Source organism: Phyllobates terribilis, unplaced genomic scaffold (assembly GCF_046119375.1).
Source record: "Phyllobates terribilis strain yellow unplaced genomic scaffold, ASM4611937v1 Scaffold_8__6_contigs__length_399053987, whole genome shotgun sequence".
NCBI classification, from domain to species: domain Eukaryota; kingdom Metazoa; phylum Chordata; class Amphibia; order Anura; family Dendrobatidae; genus Phyllobates; species Phyllobates terribilis.
In genome coordinates this window covers 279,098,544-279,116,578 of record NW_027362768.1, presented here as the reverse complement: position 1 = coordinate 279,116,578, position 18,035 = coordinate 279,098,544, and the positions used below count along the sequence as shown (strand labels likewise).

Genomic DNA, 18,035 nt, shown 5'->3' with positions numbered 1-18,035 from the left:
AAGTGCTAAGCATCTCTGGGAACTCCTTCAAGATTGTTGGAAGACCATTTCCGGTGACTACCTCTTGAAGCTCATCAAGAGAATGCCAAGAGTGTGCAAAGCAGTCATCAAAGCAAAAGGTGGCTACTTTGAAGAACCTATAATATAAGACATACTTTCAGTTCTTTCACACTTTTTGGTTAAGTATATAATTCCACATGTGTTAATTCATAGTTTTGATGCCTTCAGTGTGAATGTACAATTTTCATAGTCATGAAAATACAGAAAAATCTGTAAATGAGAAGGTGTGTCCAAACTTTTGGTCTGTACTGCATATATATATATATATATATATATATATATATATATATATATATATATATATATATATATATATATACACACACACACACACACACATCTAAATAGGATTTTTTCTTCTTCATATTTTGCATTCTCTAACACAATATTACCAGAGAAAAAAATCTCAACAGAATTAAAAATATAGAGGGAACATGTATTGGTTTACTTGTCATTACATAACCATAAAAAGTAACAACAATAATCTGAATGACCGATCAAATACTAAGAAATAAAGTTTTGGATTTTTTTGTCAGGTTACCTTGACACAATAAAATTTGCACACCTCAATCTTCAAGAGAAGAAAGTTATCATTGGTTACAGACCCTCCTCTCCATGGTGTCAGTACTGACTATACTTGATGTATATCACAAAGAATACAGATAAAGGTGTGGATAAAATATACCTGTGCCCTGATCAGCCACACTATGTACATACCATTGTCAGACACTACTTACTAGTTGCTTGAGGTTGAAACTTTTCTCTTGTGTAAGCATCACCGGCTCGGCACCTCTCCGCAGGACGTAAGCTTGGTCTTGCATTTGTAGTGGAGGCTTTTGCTGGCCGAGATATAGACACAAGAGGCCTAGTTTCGGTATTGCTGGTACTGGGGTGACATTGGATTGGGAGTGCGCCACCGCCTGTAAAAATAAAAGATGTACTTGCACCAAACATTCATGGTCACATAGTTTCCTTTCCTATATAGTAGAATTTAGCAATTTCTAATACATTTATTTGTTAACAATATATGCTGAAAGGCCAAATCTGGATTTATAGAAAATAGGGCCTTAAACAAAGGAGGGACATCAGGGGGACCCCTGATGAAGCTGTGGTGAAACATGTGTCGGGTCTCTTGATGGATGAGCTGACCACATTTAGGTATTATTGAGCGTTTGTGTGTATACCATTTGCAACCCTTCCCCTTCCTTTTCTTGTATTTATTTTCTATTATGGATTATACACATTTATTCCTCTTAAAGGGGATTTACCTGTAATTGTGATACATTACTAACAGCTGCCATACTTAAGGCCCTTTAGATAGGCTTTAGCAGTCTAGGTGAACCAACACGTGTTCTCTTATGTTACTGTGAAATCTACCTCCTGGTGATTTGCTTTTGGTATACACATGTACTTACTTACTCAATTTTCTATGTGATTAGCTCACCCACCAATTTTCTTTGTCGCCTGTGTGAGTGTTGTGTCTGTTTTCTGCTTTTACTGTATTGCTGTTTATATATATTTTTTGACTGACTCAATAAAATTAATGTTTTTATTAAAACCATTGTTGCATATTGTTCCTGGCACATCCCTTCTCTCTTTGGTTACATATTTGCTTTTGTGCCCTATGGGGATTCTAATCTAATCTAAACATTTGGGTTAATTGAGATTTATCTGACAATTTCCCATATTACATCGCAAAAGCCTGCTGACAGATTCCTTTTAATTTTACATTATTGACAAATCTGCCAAAATATCGCCATGTCCTATATGTAGATGTAGATTTGTGGTTTGCAGCAGATTTCACTCTTTGCAAAGAGTGAAACCTGCAGCAATTGAACCGCAAATTTGCATATAATCCCAAATATAAAATAAATAGATTAAGAAGTGGATTTCTGCATGGCAGAAAATTATGGTAAGGAAAAAAAGGTTTGGTCATGGGGTTCCAATCTTTGGGGGGCCCTCTTACACATCAGGGGCCTTGCCTCAAATTCCTACCCGTAAAATCAGACTTGTCATAGACACATGGTTTGGATTATGAAATTGCTGTTTGGTGCCATATTAAGAATAGCTACAGAATAGAACAATACCTGTATGGGTATGACAGCAATTCATAGCCCACTGAGCCATTGCACCACAGTGACAGTGCACTTCTTCATGTACAGATTCACTACATATATAAATGACAAGTCACATGGAACATATCCTATATAAATATATACATTAGCCCCAATATCCTGTTTGCCTTAAATGAGTCAGATCCAAACACACCTAAGTGATAACCTCACGCTAGTAGTTGAGATACGCTGTATAGAGCTCATATAGACTGCCTCCTCCTATGTTCTCTACATGCAGAGTGATCTCGCTTCAGTCACTTACCTCAACCTTTTGGGAAATGCAAACATAACTAGCCAGGAGGGTTATCATGAGCTCTAGTGTAATGTGGCACGGGCAAGTAGCCGTGGCAAGGTACTCGTCTCTTGCGCCCCGGCACGTTACATGACGGTGATGGTCCTGGCTGGGTGTGTGGACTTGTGCTGTGAGGGTGTTACGCCCCTGCAGGCCGCGTGTAACCAATGACGCTGGCTCTTAACAAACAATGCTTTACTAAACAGCCATTTCGTTGCAACCGTGTACACCGGAGAGCGGGTACACAACTTCTCACGTTTCTTCATTAATACAGGGAATCTCAATACACAGTCTTGTTACTTCCTCGGCCTCACACATTCCTACCTCCACTGGTCTCATTTCCTTCACCACCACCCAGCTTAGCACCACAGTACAGTCCTTGAAAATCCTTCCCTCTTTCCGTGGTTCCACGTCTGATTCTCCTTGTAGAGGAGAGGGTTTGCCAATATGGCCGGATTCAGCATCAAGCTCTCTGGCGCTTAGGGAACTCCCGCCCGGGGAACTCAGTCAGTCTCACGTTCTATTTCATCCTGGCCCGTTACCTTTAAGAGCTGTAAGTTACTCGGGACCTTGCCGCTAGGCGTACATCATCTGGACACATCTCACTTGGTCACTCTGCTCTCTGATCAGTCCCCCAAGCTGGCACTGCCCTTGTCTTTGCTTCTCTGTAACTCTCTCTCTCTGTCTGTCCATCAGGATCACTCTATCTGTCCAGATCTCCTCTCTCTCTTGCTACAGAACACCCACTGCATGCGGCCTTGCTGAGCATTCAGACCAAATATCTTCTCTAGCTGCAAGCTAGGCCCTATCTGACTCACACCAGGAAGTCCTCTCTGATCCTGCTAAGTAGCCCCTCCCTTTCTGGGCTAGTCCCAACTCTTACCTATGTCTTGCCCTACTCACTGTCTGTTGCTGGGCAGAACTCAGCCTCCTCACAGTACAGTGCAAAACATTACAATACACCACAACACAATTCACATTACACATAATCCTCGCAATAACGCATGACATTATACACACTACACTTTACATTATACACAGCACTGATGTCTTCAACGGGGCAATATGTCCATCTCCTTACACTAGTATACAGAGCAGATACTGTAGGATACCGTACATAACATACTGTGCATTTGTTCTCTGATCTGACGCTGCTGGAAGTTTGTCAGCTTGGATTCTTGCATCATCACTGGGGAAAAGAAAGACATTGGATTTTATAATATCAACTGATATTAATCCCAGAAGTCTTTAAAGCTAGAAAGTCCTGAACAGTAGAGTTGGCGCGAAACGATTCGTAGGACCGAATCCACCGGCCAGGTCAGTAATCTGTAGCCGCTGGATGAAGCCCTGAGAACCGTCTCCAACCTCCTGGGATCCGCGGATACTGTTATATTGATTAGCCAGCCTGGTGTAGCGTCATTTAAATTGGAATTTCATTGCGTTAAGTGACCAAGCCAAATTTATTACTGTTTTACACCATTTTTTAGAACCTGTGCCAAAACCTATGAGAAAAGTTTGCATTTCTACAAAATAGTCGTTAAAAAGTCCCATATCCTTGACAGGTCAGAGCTTTGTAAAAAAAAAAAAAAGGCCTTTAACAAATACACTTCGGTCTCAACTATTTTTAACTTGCATAAATAACATCAATTTGCGCAAAGCTGACTTTATCGTACCACATTTGACACATTCCTGCAAAATTTTACATCATAGCTACGATAGTGACATCTATTGGTGGTAGATACAAAGCAGGACTATAAGAAGCCTTGACTAGGAATACTATCCAGACCAAACACCTACTTTAGGGTACTCAGCCCTACTGAGTACAGTGGAGGGCTTTGTTGCCTTGTAAGGTCACTACCTCCATTAGGTAGCACTAGTGGGATAGCTTTCTTCCCTCTGGAGAGAGGTAATTTGCATTTACAGCCAGTTGTCCTTAATGAAAGCCAGTAAACCACTCCTCCCCCAAGAAAAAAATCTGCATTAAGAGTCAAACTCTTTTCTGTACTGATGAGGGGCAAGTACCCTGGAACAGATGCTTCTAGTTAAAGCCTTGCTTTGTAGCTACGGTGGCAATAGTGAGATCGTTTTCTTTGCTCTGGGTGAGAGTGAGTTTGCATACTTTTTAACACAGGAAGCATTGCCATTAAGACCCCATACAGAACTGGTCTCCTGATTGAAAACCAGTTACCCCCCATTCCCCAAAATCTGCATCAAGGTCATCTCCATCATCCAGTCAAACCCTGTCCTGTACTGATGAGGGGCAAGTACCCTGGAACATTGGTGGCAGAGTGCCTAGCTTATATTGCTCATCATAATGCAAAGTTTATGAAAGTTTTGGCCATTTACTTGTAGGGGAGCTACTTCTAATATGTGGCATGGGTGAAAAAAAGTTCTCTTCACTCTGGGCGAGACCTAATTTGTATATCTACAAGATCCAAGATAACCACCACTAACTAATAATGTGTCCGTATCTGTTTAGATTTCTTATATAAAATATGGCAGCATGTTAGTTACTTAATAACTAATGGAAATGTGATGGAAAAAGACTATCTTGAGCCCCTGCATCCATCTTGCCTTGCTGTTTGTTCTTGGCAAACAAAATAGGCCCGTTCTGCTTACTGAGAACTTACTAAATGCCTCAGCTAGGCCAAATATCGCTCCTGATCATGTGTACCTCTTCATGGCCATAGATTACTCTTCTTTATCCAGTTATGATCGGTAGGAAATCATGCATGTCAAAAAGTATCATATGTGGTTGTAAGAACACAAAAACTAATTCAGCATACCCTAAGGGTACATTCATGCGACCTTTCTTTTCAGGACCCCAAAACCGCCTAAAAAAACTATCAGAAAATAATCTAAAGAATCTTATTCATTTCTTTAAAAAGTATAAACTTGCTGTTCATAGGTTAAGAAATTTGAGCATCTTTTCCAAAAATGCCAAGTGGTTAAAGGAATTGAGCAGGCGATTCTTTCGGCGTTTCCCTCTACAAAGATGCTTCATACTTTATAAGTCAATAGGAAGGCAAAAAAAAGCAAACTCCTGGGCATCTTTTGGAGTATTTTGTGAGCATTTACGCCTAAATATTTTTTTGTATTTTACTCATTGTTGAAATGGACTTAACAAAATGTCCGCAAATTGCCCCCCAAAAATGTTCTAAAGATGCAAAAAAAAAAAACCCACCACTGAAAAACATTTACAAACAGATAAAGGAAATATTAAAAAAAAACATGCAAAAAGACGACTCCAGAAAAAAGTACTGACGTTTTGTGAAGAACTTTACAAATAAGAAGGATTTACCTTATTGGCATAGACAACATATCTCTGCGTGGGAAATCCCGATCACAGGATTCATCACAGGGTCATGAGTATGTGATATACCATGATTGACGCACAGTTTTTGACCAATGACATTTCTATTATTTAAGCCCTTCTATATTTAGATGGAAATAAATTTGAGCTTATTTTTTGGGACTTGCTAGTTGACCCCTGAAGAACCTGCGTGATTTGCATAGGAGAAACACATAGGATTCAGCAACTGTAGGCCACCAAGGGCTATCACTCTGTAATTACTGATGATTGTTATCTTGTGTGCTATAAGTCTATTTTGTATGAGCTGTATACTATTGATCTCTGGGTATACACCATACTTCCTATGCCATGTTTGGAATTGCCCTGTCCTGATAATAGTGCACCTCTAAATCAGTAACATACAACAGAGAGGGGTAGGCACGTTTTAGCACATACAGACACCTTCAGAATCACATGTGAATAGACGGGTGAATAATCTAGTTGTGAGTATTCCTAGATTTAAAGGGAATCTGTCACCAAGTGTTTTGCCACCTTACGTGAGAGCAGCAAATGTAGAGACAGAGACCTTGATTCCAGCAATGTGACACTTACTGGGCTGCTTGCTGTCAATTTGATAAAATCACTGTTTTATCAGCAGGAGATTAATTGGCAGCTTTCTGCCTATGCACAGTGAACAGAACACTGCCAATCAGAGGTGTGGGCGGGGTTATACAGAGCTCGGTATTAGAGAACTGCTAGATCTGCAGCAGAGAAAACTGTGCTTTTATCAAAACTGCAGCAAGCAGCTCAGTAAGTGACACATTGCTTTAATCAGAGTCTCTGCCCCTAAATCATGCAGCTCTCAGATGGGGTAGCAAAAACCTGGTGACAGATTCCCTTTAAATATCCTTTTATTCATACTTATTATATACGAGTTACGTTGTAGATTTTGTATATGTAACATACTGAACTGGGTTACAGTTTCTGTGATTTCTTTATGATTAGTCCAATTCTAATTGTTCACTAATTTTAACAAAAATATTAACTAATTATTAAATGTGACGTTACCTTTTAGTAATTCTTGCGTCTCTTTACTGTATTGAGGTGGCTTAGTGCTGGTCCAAAAACCAGTGCCCATCGGCACTTGTACATGTCCATCCTTCTGAGACATACTGAAAATAGTGAAACCCACAATGATTGGTTAAAATGGGCATAAATGAAAACTAAAATACATGTCAAGCAGATTTTCTGGCTGTTACAGAACAACAAATCTAATAGCTTCAAATTAGGACTATGACAGCCCAGAAACTGGGGGCTAAGGATTTTGATTCTACATGACGGATAACAGTAGCTTATCAGAAGCTGAGAGGGAGGGAAGCGGTATGAGTACATAACTGCTGTATAGAAATTAATTGGCTGGAAAGGCTGACTAGTATATTAGGAGTTAACTCCTCTCCTGGAAGATAACTACTGCACACACTGGGTAAAGCTCTAGTGGCCAAACTCAATGGAAAAAGCTGTACAATATGTAAGATAAAAGCTCTCCTCTCATAGCAGGAGAATGACAGCAGATAAGAAAAAGCATGTCAATTGCAAACTTGCTTATTTTCATGCTGTCTTACTAAAGTGTTTGGTCAGTGTATCATCTGTGTTTTTTACAGATGGATAAATAAATTACAAAACTTCTCCTATACTATGCAATGTTAAATACAGACAGTACACTGATCCCATCTGTGTGCTGCACATGGTTTTCACGGACCCATAGACTTATATTGGCACTTTTCATCTGTGATGCTGGAAAAAAAACACGTGCATGTGAATAGCAGCATAGACTATAGTGAGTACATGTTGTATCTGTGAGAGTGATACAACACGTACGTACAACACTTACGTGCAACACGGACGTCTGAATGAGGCCTTACACAAATTTTTTTTGCAATGTTTCACATAGTTTTGTGCTGGAAAGAAGTGAGAGACAAGTGGTTGGGGCTTTAAAATCATGTTTTGTGCAACTAACTTGCTAAAGATTTCGAATACTTTTAAAAGAAAAAAAAAATTATGCCATGAGCTCTGCGGGGATTCGCCTGTTTCTGAGTCGGGAACGGCCTTGATGTATGCGATATGCATATTCCTGGCCACAACCAGACTAGTGGGCGCAGCCTCACTCTCCATACACTTGTATGGAGAGAGGCCGCACCCACTAGTCAGTCACGCCCACTGGCGGCCGCGTCATTAGACGGAACGCGGACTCGCTCCATACAAGTGTATGGAGAGAGTCCACGCTGGCTCTGCCCGGGAGTAATGCATACATAACCTCAGGTCCCGGGTCTGAAACCAACGAATCCCTGCAGGGCACAGTGCTTGTGCTGGGGGATTCATAAGTCTGCAGTCACACAGAGTGTAGCGGATGGGTACGGTGTTTTTTTCCAGCCAGGTTCCTATGCAGCACATTTTTTTTTGCATTTTAACCATTGAATGACAGCAGGAGAGCCACAGTACAAAGCTGGCCCAGGGTCATTTACTAAATTCCTATTCATATTTCTTCTGTGCCGGCCACAAAGTCAATTCTCAGTAAGGCTGCAGCGGCACGATGACTGGCCATAACAGAAGGTGCGTAGCCCAAATCACTGTGTGGTGCTGTCTCATCGCGGCATAATGTAAGTGATGGGACACAAAGCCAGGACCACTTCGATCTTGAGCAAATGTACTCCAGTTCTCCTAGACCTATTTTATGTTTCTGTAGTTTTTTGTGCAAATGTTGCGACATTTTTGCAGAACACGTGACTTTTTGCATTAAGTTGCAAAACAGGTTAAAGACAGAAGTCACAGGCTCGTCATTTGCATTTTTTAAGTCCCTTCTTTTTTCTTGACCAGTGATTTTCGTTGATGTCATTGCATCAAATTCGTCAAAAGGTTTCATGAGGTTCATGAATTTTATGCTAAATCAAAAATCCTCTTTTTTGGCTTCAGTCTTTTTTGTGACTTTTTAGGTCAAATTGCATATTTTGCTAAAAAGTAAAAAAAATTCTGCAAAACTTCCAGACGTACGTACATAGACTAAGTGAAATCAGATGTAAGAGGCACATGGGGGGGGGCAGTCTGCTCCATCGCAGGGGGTGGAGACAGTCTGCTCCAGCGCAGGGGAGCGGGGGGCAGTCTGCTCCAGCGCAGGGGAGCGGGGGGCAGTCTGCTCCAGCGCAGGGGAGCGGGGGGCAGTCTGCTCCAGTGCAGGGGAGGGGGGGGCAGTCTGCTCCAGTGCAGGGGAGCGGGGGGGCAGTCTGCTCCAGCGCAGGGGGGGGGGGGGCAGTCTGCTCCAGCGCAGGGGAGGGGGGGCAGTCTGCTCCAGCGCAGGGGGTGGAGACAGTCGGCTCCAGCGCAGGGGGCCGGGGAGCAGTCTGCTCCAGCACAGGGGGGGGGGACAGTCTACTCCAGCGCAGGGGAGGGGGGGGGCAGTCTGCTCCAGCGCAAGGGAGGGGGGGGCAGTCTGCTCCAGCGCAGGGGGGCGGGGAGCAGTCTGCTCCAGCACAGGAGGGGGGGACAGTCTGCTCCAGCACAGGGGGGCGACGACAGTCTGCTCCAGCGCAGGGGAGGGGGGAGCAGTCTGCTCCAGCACATGAGGGGGGGCAGTCTGCTCCAGCACAGGAGGGGGGGACAGTCTGCTCCAGCACAGGGGGACGACGACAGTCTGCTCCAGCACAGGGGGACGACGACAGTCTGCTCCAGCACAGGGGGACGACGACAGTCTGCTCCAGCACAGGGAGAACAGTCTGCTCCAGCACAGGGGGTGGAGACAGTCTGCTCCAGCACAGGGGAGGGGGGGGGCAGTCTGCTCCAGCGCAGGGGAGGGGGAGGGGCAGTCTGCTCCAGCGCAGGGGAGGGGGGGGGCAGTCTGCTCCAGCGCAGGGGAGGGGGGGGCAGTCTGCTCCAGCGCAGGGGAGGGGGGGCAGTCTGCTCCAGCGCAGGGGAGGGGGGGGCAGTCTGCTCCAGCGCAGGGGAGGGGGGGGCAGTCTGCTCCAGCGCAGGGGAGGGGGAGGGGCAGTCTGCTCCAGCGCAGGGGAGGGGGGGGGCAGTCTGCTCCAGTGCAGGGGGGCGGGGAGCCGTCTGCTCCAGCACAGGAGGGGGGGACAGTCTGCTCCAGGCAGGGGAGGGGGGGGGCAGTCTGCTCCAGGCAGGGGAGGGGGGGGGCAGTCTGCTCCAGCGCAGGGGAGGGGGGGACAGTCTGCTCCAGCGCAGGGGGTGGAGACAGTCTGCCCCAGCGCAGGGGGGCGGGGAGCAGTCTGCTCCAGCACAGGGGGGCGGGGAGCAGTCTGCTCCAGCGCAGGGGAGGGGGGGGGCAGTCTGCTCCAGCGCAGGGGAGGGGGGGGCAGTCTGCTCCAGCGCAGGGGGGCGGGGAGCAGTCTGCTCCAGCGCAGGGGGGCGGGGAGCCGTCTGCTCCAGCACAGGAGGGGGGGACAGTCTGCTCCAGGCAGGGGAGGGGGGGGCAGTCTGCTCCAGCGCAGGGGAGGGGGGGACAGTCTGCTCCAGCACAGGGGGGCGGGGAGCAGTCTGCTCCAGCACAGGGGGGCGGGGAGCAGTCTGCTCCAGCGCAGGGGAGGGGGGGGCAGTCTGTTCCAGCTCAGGGGAGGGGGGGGGGCAGTCTGCTCCAGCGCAGGGGAGGGGGGGGGCAGTCTGCTCCAGCACAGGAGGGGGGGACAGTCTGCTCCAGCACAGGGGGACGACGACAGTCTGCTCCAGCACAGGAGGGGGGGACAGTCTGCTCCAGCACAGGGGGACGACGACAGTCTGCTCCAGCGCAGGGGAGGGGGGGGGGGCAGTCTGCTCCAGCACAGGAGGGGGGGCAGTCTGCTCCAGCACAGGGGGACGACGACAGTCTGCTCCAGCGCAGGGGAGGGGGAGGGGCAGTCTGCTCCAGCACAGGGAGAACAGTCTGCTCCAGCACAGGGGTGGGGGGCAGTCTGCTCCAGCACAGTGAGAACAGTCTGCTCCAGCACAGGGAGAACACAGGACGCCGCTGACTGAACATGGACATTTGGCTCTTACCTCACAGTGCGCGCTCGTGATGTTTAATGTTGCCATAGAAACATGACAAGGGCGGGGCTTTTCGTAGGGAGGAGCTATAAATAGTAAATACCTAGAAGAAGGCGTAGCAATTTAGGAATCGTGGGTGGGAATACTGAGATGATTCCGGCCAATGCGCAATGACGTGTTTCCGGTTGTGCGCACCAGGCTGTAGGCGGGTCCAGTGTACCGAGTGTTTCCGGCTCAGAAGGCGGCGTGCGCTGCTTGTCTGAGGGAGTGCGGCAGTGTACCCGGCGCCATGTCTGATAACGAGGATAAGTGAGTGTAGTGCCGGGGCCGCGGCAGCTGGAGATATTGGGCTGATATTGCGCCATTGAATCCACTGCGCTTTACAGACACAATCACTGTCCCCAGAGGGAATGTAGACTGTGCCCCGTGCAGTATAGAGTGTGGAGGAAGCCCTCCAAACATGAGGAGAACATAGTCTCCTTGCAGGTGTTGTCCTTGGTGGGACCTCAGGACCCCAGTAACCAGTGAGCCGCCATGTTTGCTGTCAGGCCCCTGCTGCTTGTATGATTAATCCTCCCACTGTGAATGTTTTATTCCTCTGTGTATCTGTAGTGTATTAATGTACTCGCCTGCCGCCGTCTTCTCCAGGATCCAGCGCCTTTCTGCTTTGCTTCTCAGTGATGTCATGAGGTTGAGACTAGCCTGCTGACTATGTGTGAGCCAGAAGTCTCTTACAGTTGAAGGCCTATGGAGCAGGCGTTAGAAGTCACTTCCATCTCTCATAAAGCATGCAGTAACCCAGAGAATCTGCAGAGCAGTGCTGGATCCCGGAGAGCGGAGCTAGGTGGGTATATTAATACACTACACACATACCAGATTTAATAAAGAAAATATTTCTAGGAGGCTTGTTTAAGGCTTATGCTAGTGGAGCCGCTCATGGCATCTTCTCCAGCTGCCTTTGGGCTGTGATCATGATGCTGCGTTGATGATGACCAGCATGTGATTGCTGTACTGGAGCCAATATTGTGTTCTCTGGCTGTTCAGTTCATATGTCCGTACACAACCTTATCGTTACAAGTGCGTCACTTTTATTGTTTAGCGAATTTGTTCGGCATTTCAAATTCGTGTTCGGGGTTCCGGCTTGTTTGTGCCAAAAAATTGGCTCCGTCCAGGAACATCCCTGATTTGTCACGCTGATAACATCTGTGTGACAACATGGCAAATTAGGGATGTTCGTGGGTGGAGCAGTGTTTTTTTTTTGTTTTTTTTTTCTTTTTTTTTTTGTTGCCGCGAACAAGCCGGAACCATAAATGTGAATTTGAAACAGTCATGCTGCTGAAACAGCTGGGGATGTAAGGGTTAACAGTTAACCCAACCCTCAAAAATAGTTTTCCTTATCCATAGTATGAGATAATCAGACCCCATACATCAAGTTGTCCTGGAATCAGGGCTACAGTACTGTACTGTCTTGAATGGAGCAGATGTGTGCATGCTCAACCCTCACGCTGAGACTGCCAGAAATAGCTGTCACATAGATGATGGAGGCTGAGCAGGCACTCCTCTGCTTTACTCATGGTCTATGAGACTGCTGGAAATGGCTGGGTGCTGTACACAGCCGTCACATATTCAATGACTGAACATTGAGCAAGTGTCTCTGTCCTTGGATTTCTCCTGTGATTTGCATGCCTGTGGTCACATGCTGACGCAGGGCACATGCAAGTCATTCACGTACCTGACTACTTTACCTCTTCTTTATCTCTGTTAGATATAGCAGTAGGATGAGTGGGGTTGTACCTGCATTCTTAGGCAATGCAAAGATCATAGGCTGTAGATCAGGAGGAAAGCGTGTGAAGACATAGGAATTGATTTTTGCTGATACACGAAAGCTGGTGACGAACAGCGCTCTGGACTCCTCACTTCCGGGGACCGTTATTTTGCTGAATAAAAGTTACTGGAACTTTTTGACTAAAAATAACATGAGTGTCTGATGGAAGAGCTTGTCTTGTTGCCCCAAATTATCCTTCTGTCCTTCAAACTTATGTCTGTTATCTGCTCCACTGTGAATAAATGAAGCTAGTGTGTAGTCCTTGGAGTGTCCTTTTGGGGAATTCTTGTCTTTCTGTTTTGAGTCCTTGTTCCATGGTTAGATCCTTCACGAAATCTGACTTGGTTTAGGGCAATGTCTAGATCAACTTTCCTCTTTACCCTCCAAATCACACCTCACCATCTGTGAACTTGACCCAGTCCCGTCCCACCTCATCCCAAACCTTACCACTATCTTCATCCCAACCCTAGCCCACCTTTTCAACCTGTCACTAACAACTGGTGTCTTCTCCTCATGCTTCAAACATACCTCAATCACACCCATCCTCAAAAAGGCCTCCCTTGACCCATCCTCTGTCTAGCTATCGCCCCATATCACTTCTCCCCTATTCCTCAAAACTACTGGAACACGTCCATTCTGAGCTGTCCTCCCACCTCTCCTCCTGCTCCATCTCTGACTGCCTACAATCTGGTTTCTGACCACACCATTCCACTGAAACTGCACTAACTAAAGTCACCAAGGACCTACTAACTGCCAAATCCAAGCAACACTACTCTGTCCTCCTCCTCCTGGACTTCTCATCTGCCTTCGACACAGTGGACTATTCCCTCTTACTACAGACTCTCTCATCTCTCGGCATCACAGACTTGGCCCTATCCTGGATCTCCTCAGACTGAACATTCAGTGTCTCCCACTCGCACACCACCTCCTCATCTTGCCCTCTACCTATCTGTGTCCCCCAAGGTTTAGTTCTAGGATCCCTACTCTTCTCCATCTATTCCTTAGGCCTGGGACAGCTCATAGAATCTCACAGCTTTCATTATCAACTGGAAAAACAGGCATTCCTCACATGTATTAAAGTTGTCAAACAGTCACAAATCATGTTCACGGAGCGACGAAAACTTAACGCCCAAGCACGCTGAAGATAATAGGTGCTCGCCCGGGCATGCTCATAAATCTCGAGCAACGAGCATGCTTGCTCATCACTAATTATCACCTCTATGCCGACGACACACAGATCTACCTCTCTGGACCCGATATCTCCTCTCTACTAACCAGAATCCCACAATGTCTGTCCGCTATTTCATCCTTCTTAGCTAGATTTCTAAAACTTAACATGGACAAAACAGAATTCATCATCTTTCCGCCATCTCATTCAACCCCCCCCAACTGACCAATCTATCAACGTCAATGGCTACTCTGCTAAGTACCTCAAGCTCGCTGCCTTGGGTTAACCCTGGACTCTGAACTCTCCTTCAAACCACATATCCAAACCCTTTCCACTTCCTGCCGACTCCAACTGAAAAATATCTCCCGGATCCGCACATTCCTCAACCATGAATCTGCGAAAACACTAGTGCATGCCCTCATTATCTCCCGCCTCGACTACTGCAACCTCATGCTCTGTGGCCTTCCTTCCAACACTCGCACCCCTCCAATCTATCCTCAACTCTGCTGCCCGACTAATGCACCTGTTCCCCCAATCTTCCCCGGACTCTACTCTGTCAATCTCTTCACTGGTTCCCCATTGCCCAGAGACTCCAGTTCAAAGCCCTAACCATGACATACAAAGCCATTCACAACCTGTCTCCTCCATATATCTCTGACCTAGTCTCCCGGTACATACCCGCACGCAACCTCCGATCCTCACAAGATCTCCTTCTGTACTCCCCTCTTATCTCCTCTTCCCACAACCGTATACAAGATTTCTCCCGTGCATCCCCCCTACTCTGGAATCTGGAACTCTCTACCCCAACATATCAGACTCTCACCGACCGTGGAAACCTTCAAAAGGAACCTGAAGACCCACCTCTTCCGACAAGCCTACAACCTGCATTAACCACCACTCCACTATACCGCTGCACGACCAGCTCTGCCCTCACCTACTGTATACTCCCTCACCCATCCCTCGTAGACTGCGAGCCCTCGTGGCAGGGTCCTCTCTCCTCCTGTACCAGTCACTGACTCGTTTTGTTCAAGATTATTGTAATTGTTTTGGCTATGTATACTCCTTTCTCACATGTAAAGCGCCATGGATTAAATGGTGATATAATAATGTGAGTAGAATAGGGTTTTTTTTTCTGTAGAAACATTAATGCTCTCATCATTCCAAACCATGGGGCACTGATTTGAAGAACGGTTATCCTCAAGTCTGACGATATGTAGCTTGGAATATAGAGGGAGCTATTTGGGAAAAACTGTCCTCATGGAATCAATAGTACTGTAAAAAATATGATCTTCAGCTATTTTTGTATTTAACATGTATATTGTTAGTGTGCCACTAGGGGGCAATGTGACAACAATGATCATATCCTAACTGTTCCATGCCATCAGGTTGAGGAGGTCACTGATTCACCATAATTACCAGGCCTGGTGGCATCATGGGGACACATTGGGTTTAGGAGGGATCCTGCTATTGCTGTCATCTTGTGACTTAGATGCCAGCAGTTGTCAAAATGGATGGCTGATAATTTTACACTTTTAAATTGCATGCATCCTGGCTCAATGAGGTTACACGTCTCTTAATTGAATCATTCGCTAGATCTAATGTGAGTGAATTATACTGGATATTTTGTGTAATTTTCTGGTAAATGTAACATTAAGTAACCTATTATTTTCTTTAAAGTTTTGATGGAGATGATTTTGATGATGTTGAAGAGGATGAGGGTCTCGATGACTTGGACAATGCAGAAGAGGAAGATCAGGAGAATGTAGCCATTTTACCTGCTGGCGAAGGGCAGCAAGCAAACCAGAAGCGCATAACGACGAATTACATGACCAAGTATGAACGGGCCCGAGTGCTGGGAACTAGAGCACTGCAGATAGCGTAAGTATACTACTAGAAAGCACCACGACAGAATTTTATTTTATTTTCCAGCTCTGGAGAGGTGCCATTAGTCTAAGTTCGCTGCTCCTAGTATTATACTTACCAGCTGCCGTCTTCAGCTCTTCCCTGTGACGCTCCAGTCCCAATTTACCATCTTGTGACCGTTACCTCTGACTTCCGGTCAGTCAGAAGTCGTGGTCACAAGTGATCAGTGTAAGTCTATTACCTCGTTCTGACTCTCCATAGACTTGCATTGAGTTGTGACTTCCGGATTGCCCAGCAAACACCAGAGCCATCCGGTAGGTCATAACCTGTAGAAGACCGACCAGAGCGGCGCCGATAATCCTTTGCTGCTACTGTCCCGACGCAGGCCAGATCCCTGACCGGTCTTTGCTTCCACTTTGGCTACAGTTGTCACATGCCCATATAACCACAAAGACCAGCTGAGGACCCGCAACTATGGCATTATCTATAATATAGCAAGTATCTGTTTGCTATGATCCTTTTTGTCCTTACACTTTTTTCTTTTTCCCCCTTTTAATAATTTGTATGGTCTTTTTTTTTGCGTTGGTAGGCTTGATGTGGATTTAGAGATACATATGGTGTTAATACTCGGACACCTTTATGCTCCAAGTTCAGAGTCGGTAGATGCTTTCCTAAAAGGATTGTTTGCGCCTCTAAATTATAATGATTGCTGTAGTTAATGGAGCCTTTCCCCGGTAGAACTCCTAGTCTAAGGCACAGACACAAAGAAAAGACCAGAAAAGTCTGACTCATTCTATGTTCCTTTTACTTTAAAGGGTCATTTTCAAATTAAAATTGCAAAGTACATGTGTTTGTGATTTTCTTGTGTGCTGCTTGTTGCCAAAGCTACTGGCCAGTTTCCTAGACAAAGAGCTCAGTGCTTACAAGCTCTTTTCTATAGAGCTTGCAAGTGCTGTTCTTCATCGTTCCTGCACACATCCGATAATGCAGAGGCAAAGGTGCGTCTGCTAGCAGCATCTGACAGAGCTCTCAGTTCAGGCCAAAGGTGCAAACTGTTAATCAGGAGCTCCCTAAACTAGACCCCCACCCCATGCAGGAGGCTGGTGGGTGCTGTGCTCCTGAAAACCGAACATGAGACAAACCCTGTAAATTATTAATCGGACAATATTAGTTAATACTGGAACACTCAAAAATGGTGAGGTACTACACAATACCTGCTTACTGTAGCACGAGGTCTGCGTAGTATCCACATACAAATACGTTCACTGTTGGTTCTTTAAGGTTTTTTTGTTTTGTTTTTTTAGAATGTGTGCCCCTGTAATGGTGGAGCTGGAAGGAGAGACAGACCCTCTTCTAATCGCTATGAAGGAGCTCAAGTAAGTGGTTAAGGATTTAAGTCCTATATATTGATTGGGGAACACTATGTATTGGTGTAAAAGAGCAGTTCTAGTGCAGTTTATCATCTTTCATCCTATTTCTGAAAGGAGGAGACCATTGTTGCTAATACAAGGCGGCTTAAAACACCACTCCCCAATAGCGTAATGACTAGGAACAATTAGTTGGCATAGCTGTAAAATGCTGATTAACAGCCAGTCACAGGGTTACATGTAAGTGCATCATGTTGGCTAACGGCCATTTTTGGCTCCATTGAAGGATCTTACAAAGGACCAGGGAACATTCATTACTTGTGTAGAAAAGGCGATTCCAGCAGCTACATAGGAAAGGGTTCTTTACGGTTAGACTGGAATGCCCTATGATGGAGCGGTAGTAATGGCAGATGCTATAGCAGTGTTTATAAATGGGCAAGATGCCTTTCTCAACAAATGGCATTGTAGGTTATAAATCTAATGATAGAAAATGTATAACTGGTGGAGAAAGGCTGAACTTGATGGACAGGTGTCTGTTTACAACCTATGTACCTACATGTAAAGTACGGTTACCCCATTCTTCCCCAGCATCTCAAGGTTTCAATTGATGCCCGTTGCTTTTCCTCTGAGTGGTAGATAAAGCAATTCCTTTACACCAAATCTCTAATGGATGTTAATGCTGTGGTATTGTACACTAGCCATGTAATGATGTGAGCAGCCAAAATGTAGTTGCACTGGAAAGGTTCCTCAGAAAAAAAGAAAGCTTGACTACTTTCACTTATCAACTTTGTTTTTTGCATTTTACCGCAGAGCCAGGAAGATTCCCATAATCATCAGACGCTACCTCCCTGATGGCAGCTATGAAGACTGGGGAGTGGATGAGCTCATCATTACCGACTGAGACCGCCAGAACTTCTCAATCTCCCATGGATTTGTTGTTTTTGTTTTTTTTTGCCCAACAATGTTGTATATAAAATTTTTATAAAACATGTAAAATAGCTTTATTTAATAAAATAAGAGACCAAA

At 45.6% G+C, this 18,035-nt stretch overlaps 2 protein-coding genes across 3 annotated transcripts in view; one reads left to right on the top strand and one right to left on the bottom strand.

The window, feature by feature from the left end:
* Positions 1 to 10,973, bottom strand: part of CUNH22orf23 (chromosome unknown C22orf23 homolog) — a 27,472-nt gene extending 16,499 nt beyond the window's left edge. Inside the window, exons 1-4 of one of the 2 annotated variants that reach the window (XM_073644292.1) lie at positions 10,799 to 10,973; positions 6,827 to 6,930; positions 3,584 to 3,655; positions 798 to 980 (exon numbers count right to left, since the gene is read on the bottom strand). In XM_073644292.1, the coding sequence (XP_073500393.1) occupies positions 798 to 980; positions 3,584 to 3,655; positions 6,827 to 6,929 (358 nt within the window). In that variant the 5' untranslated portion in view covers position 6,930; positions 10,799 to 10,973. The remainder of the gene's footprint in view (positions 1 to 797; positions 981 to 3,583; positions 3,656 to 6,826; positions 6,931 to 10,798) is intronic. The other variant, XM_073644293.1, reaches the window with a different exon arrangement.
* POLR2F (RNA polymerase II, I and III subunit F) lies at positions 10,940 to 18,035 on the top strand. Its single transcript, XM_073644294.1, has 4 exons — positions 10,940 to 11,095; positions 15,457 to 15,657; positions 16,947 to 17,018; positions 17,820 to 18,035. Exons 1-4 carry the CDS (start codon positions 11,076 to 11,078, stop codon positions 17,908 to 17,910), a joined length of 384 nt encoding a protein of 127 aa, XP_073500395.1. The 5' UTR covers positions 10,940 to 11,075; the 3' UTR covers positions 17,911 to 18,035.

Bases quoted from the DNA above. Each gene is read 5' to 3' on its own strand.
- POLR2F (XM_073644294.1), top strand. From the start codon at position 11,076: ATGTCTGATAACGAGGATAA. The intron at 11,096-15,456 runs GTGAGTGTAGTG...TTTTCTTTAAAG, and splicing joins ATGTCTGATAACGAGGATAA to TTTTGATGGAGATGATTTTG. The intron at 15,658-16,946 runs GTAAGTATACTA...TTGTTTTTTTAG, and splicing joins ACTAGAGCACTGCAGATAGC to AATGTGTGCCCCTGTAATGG.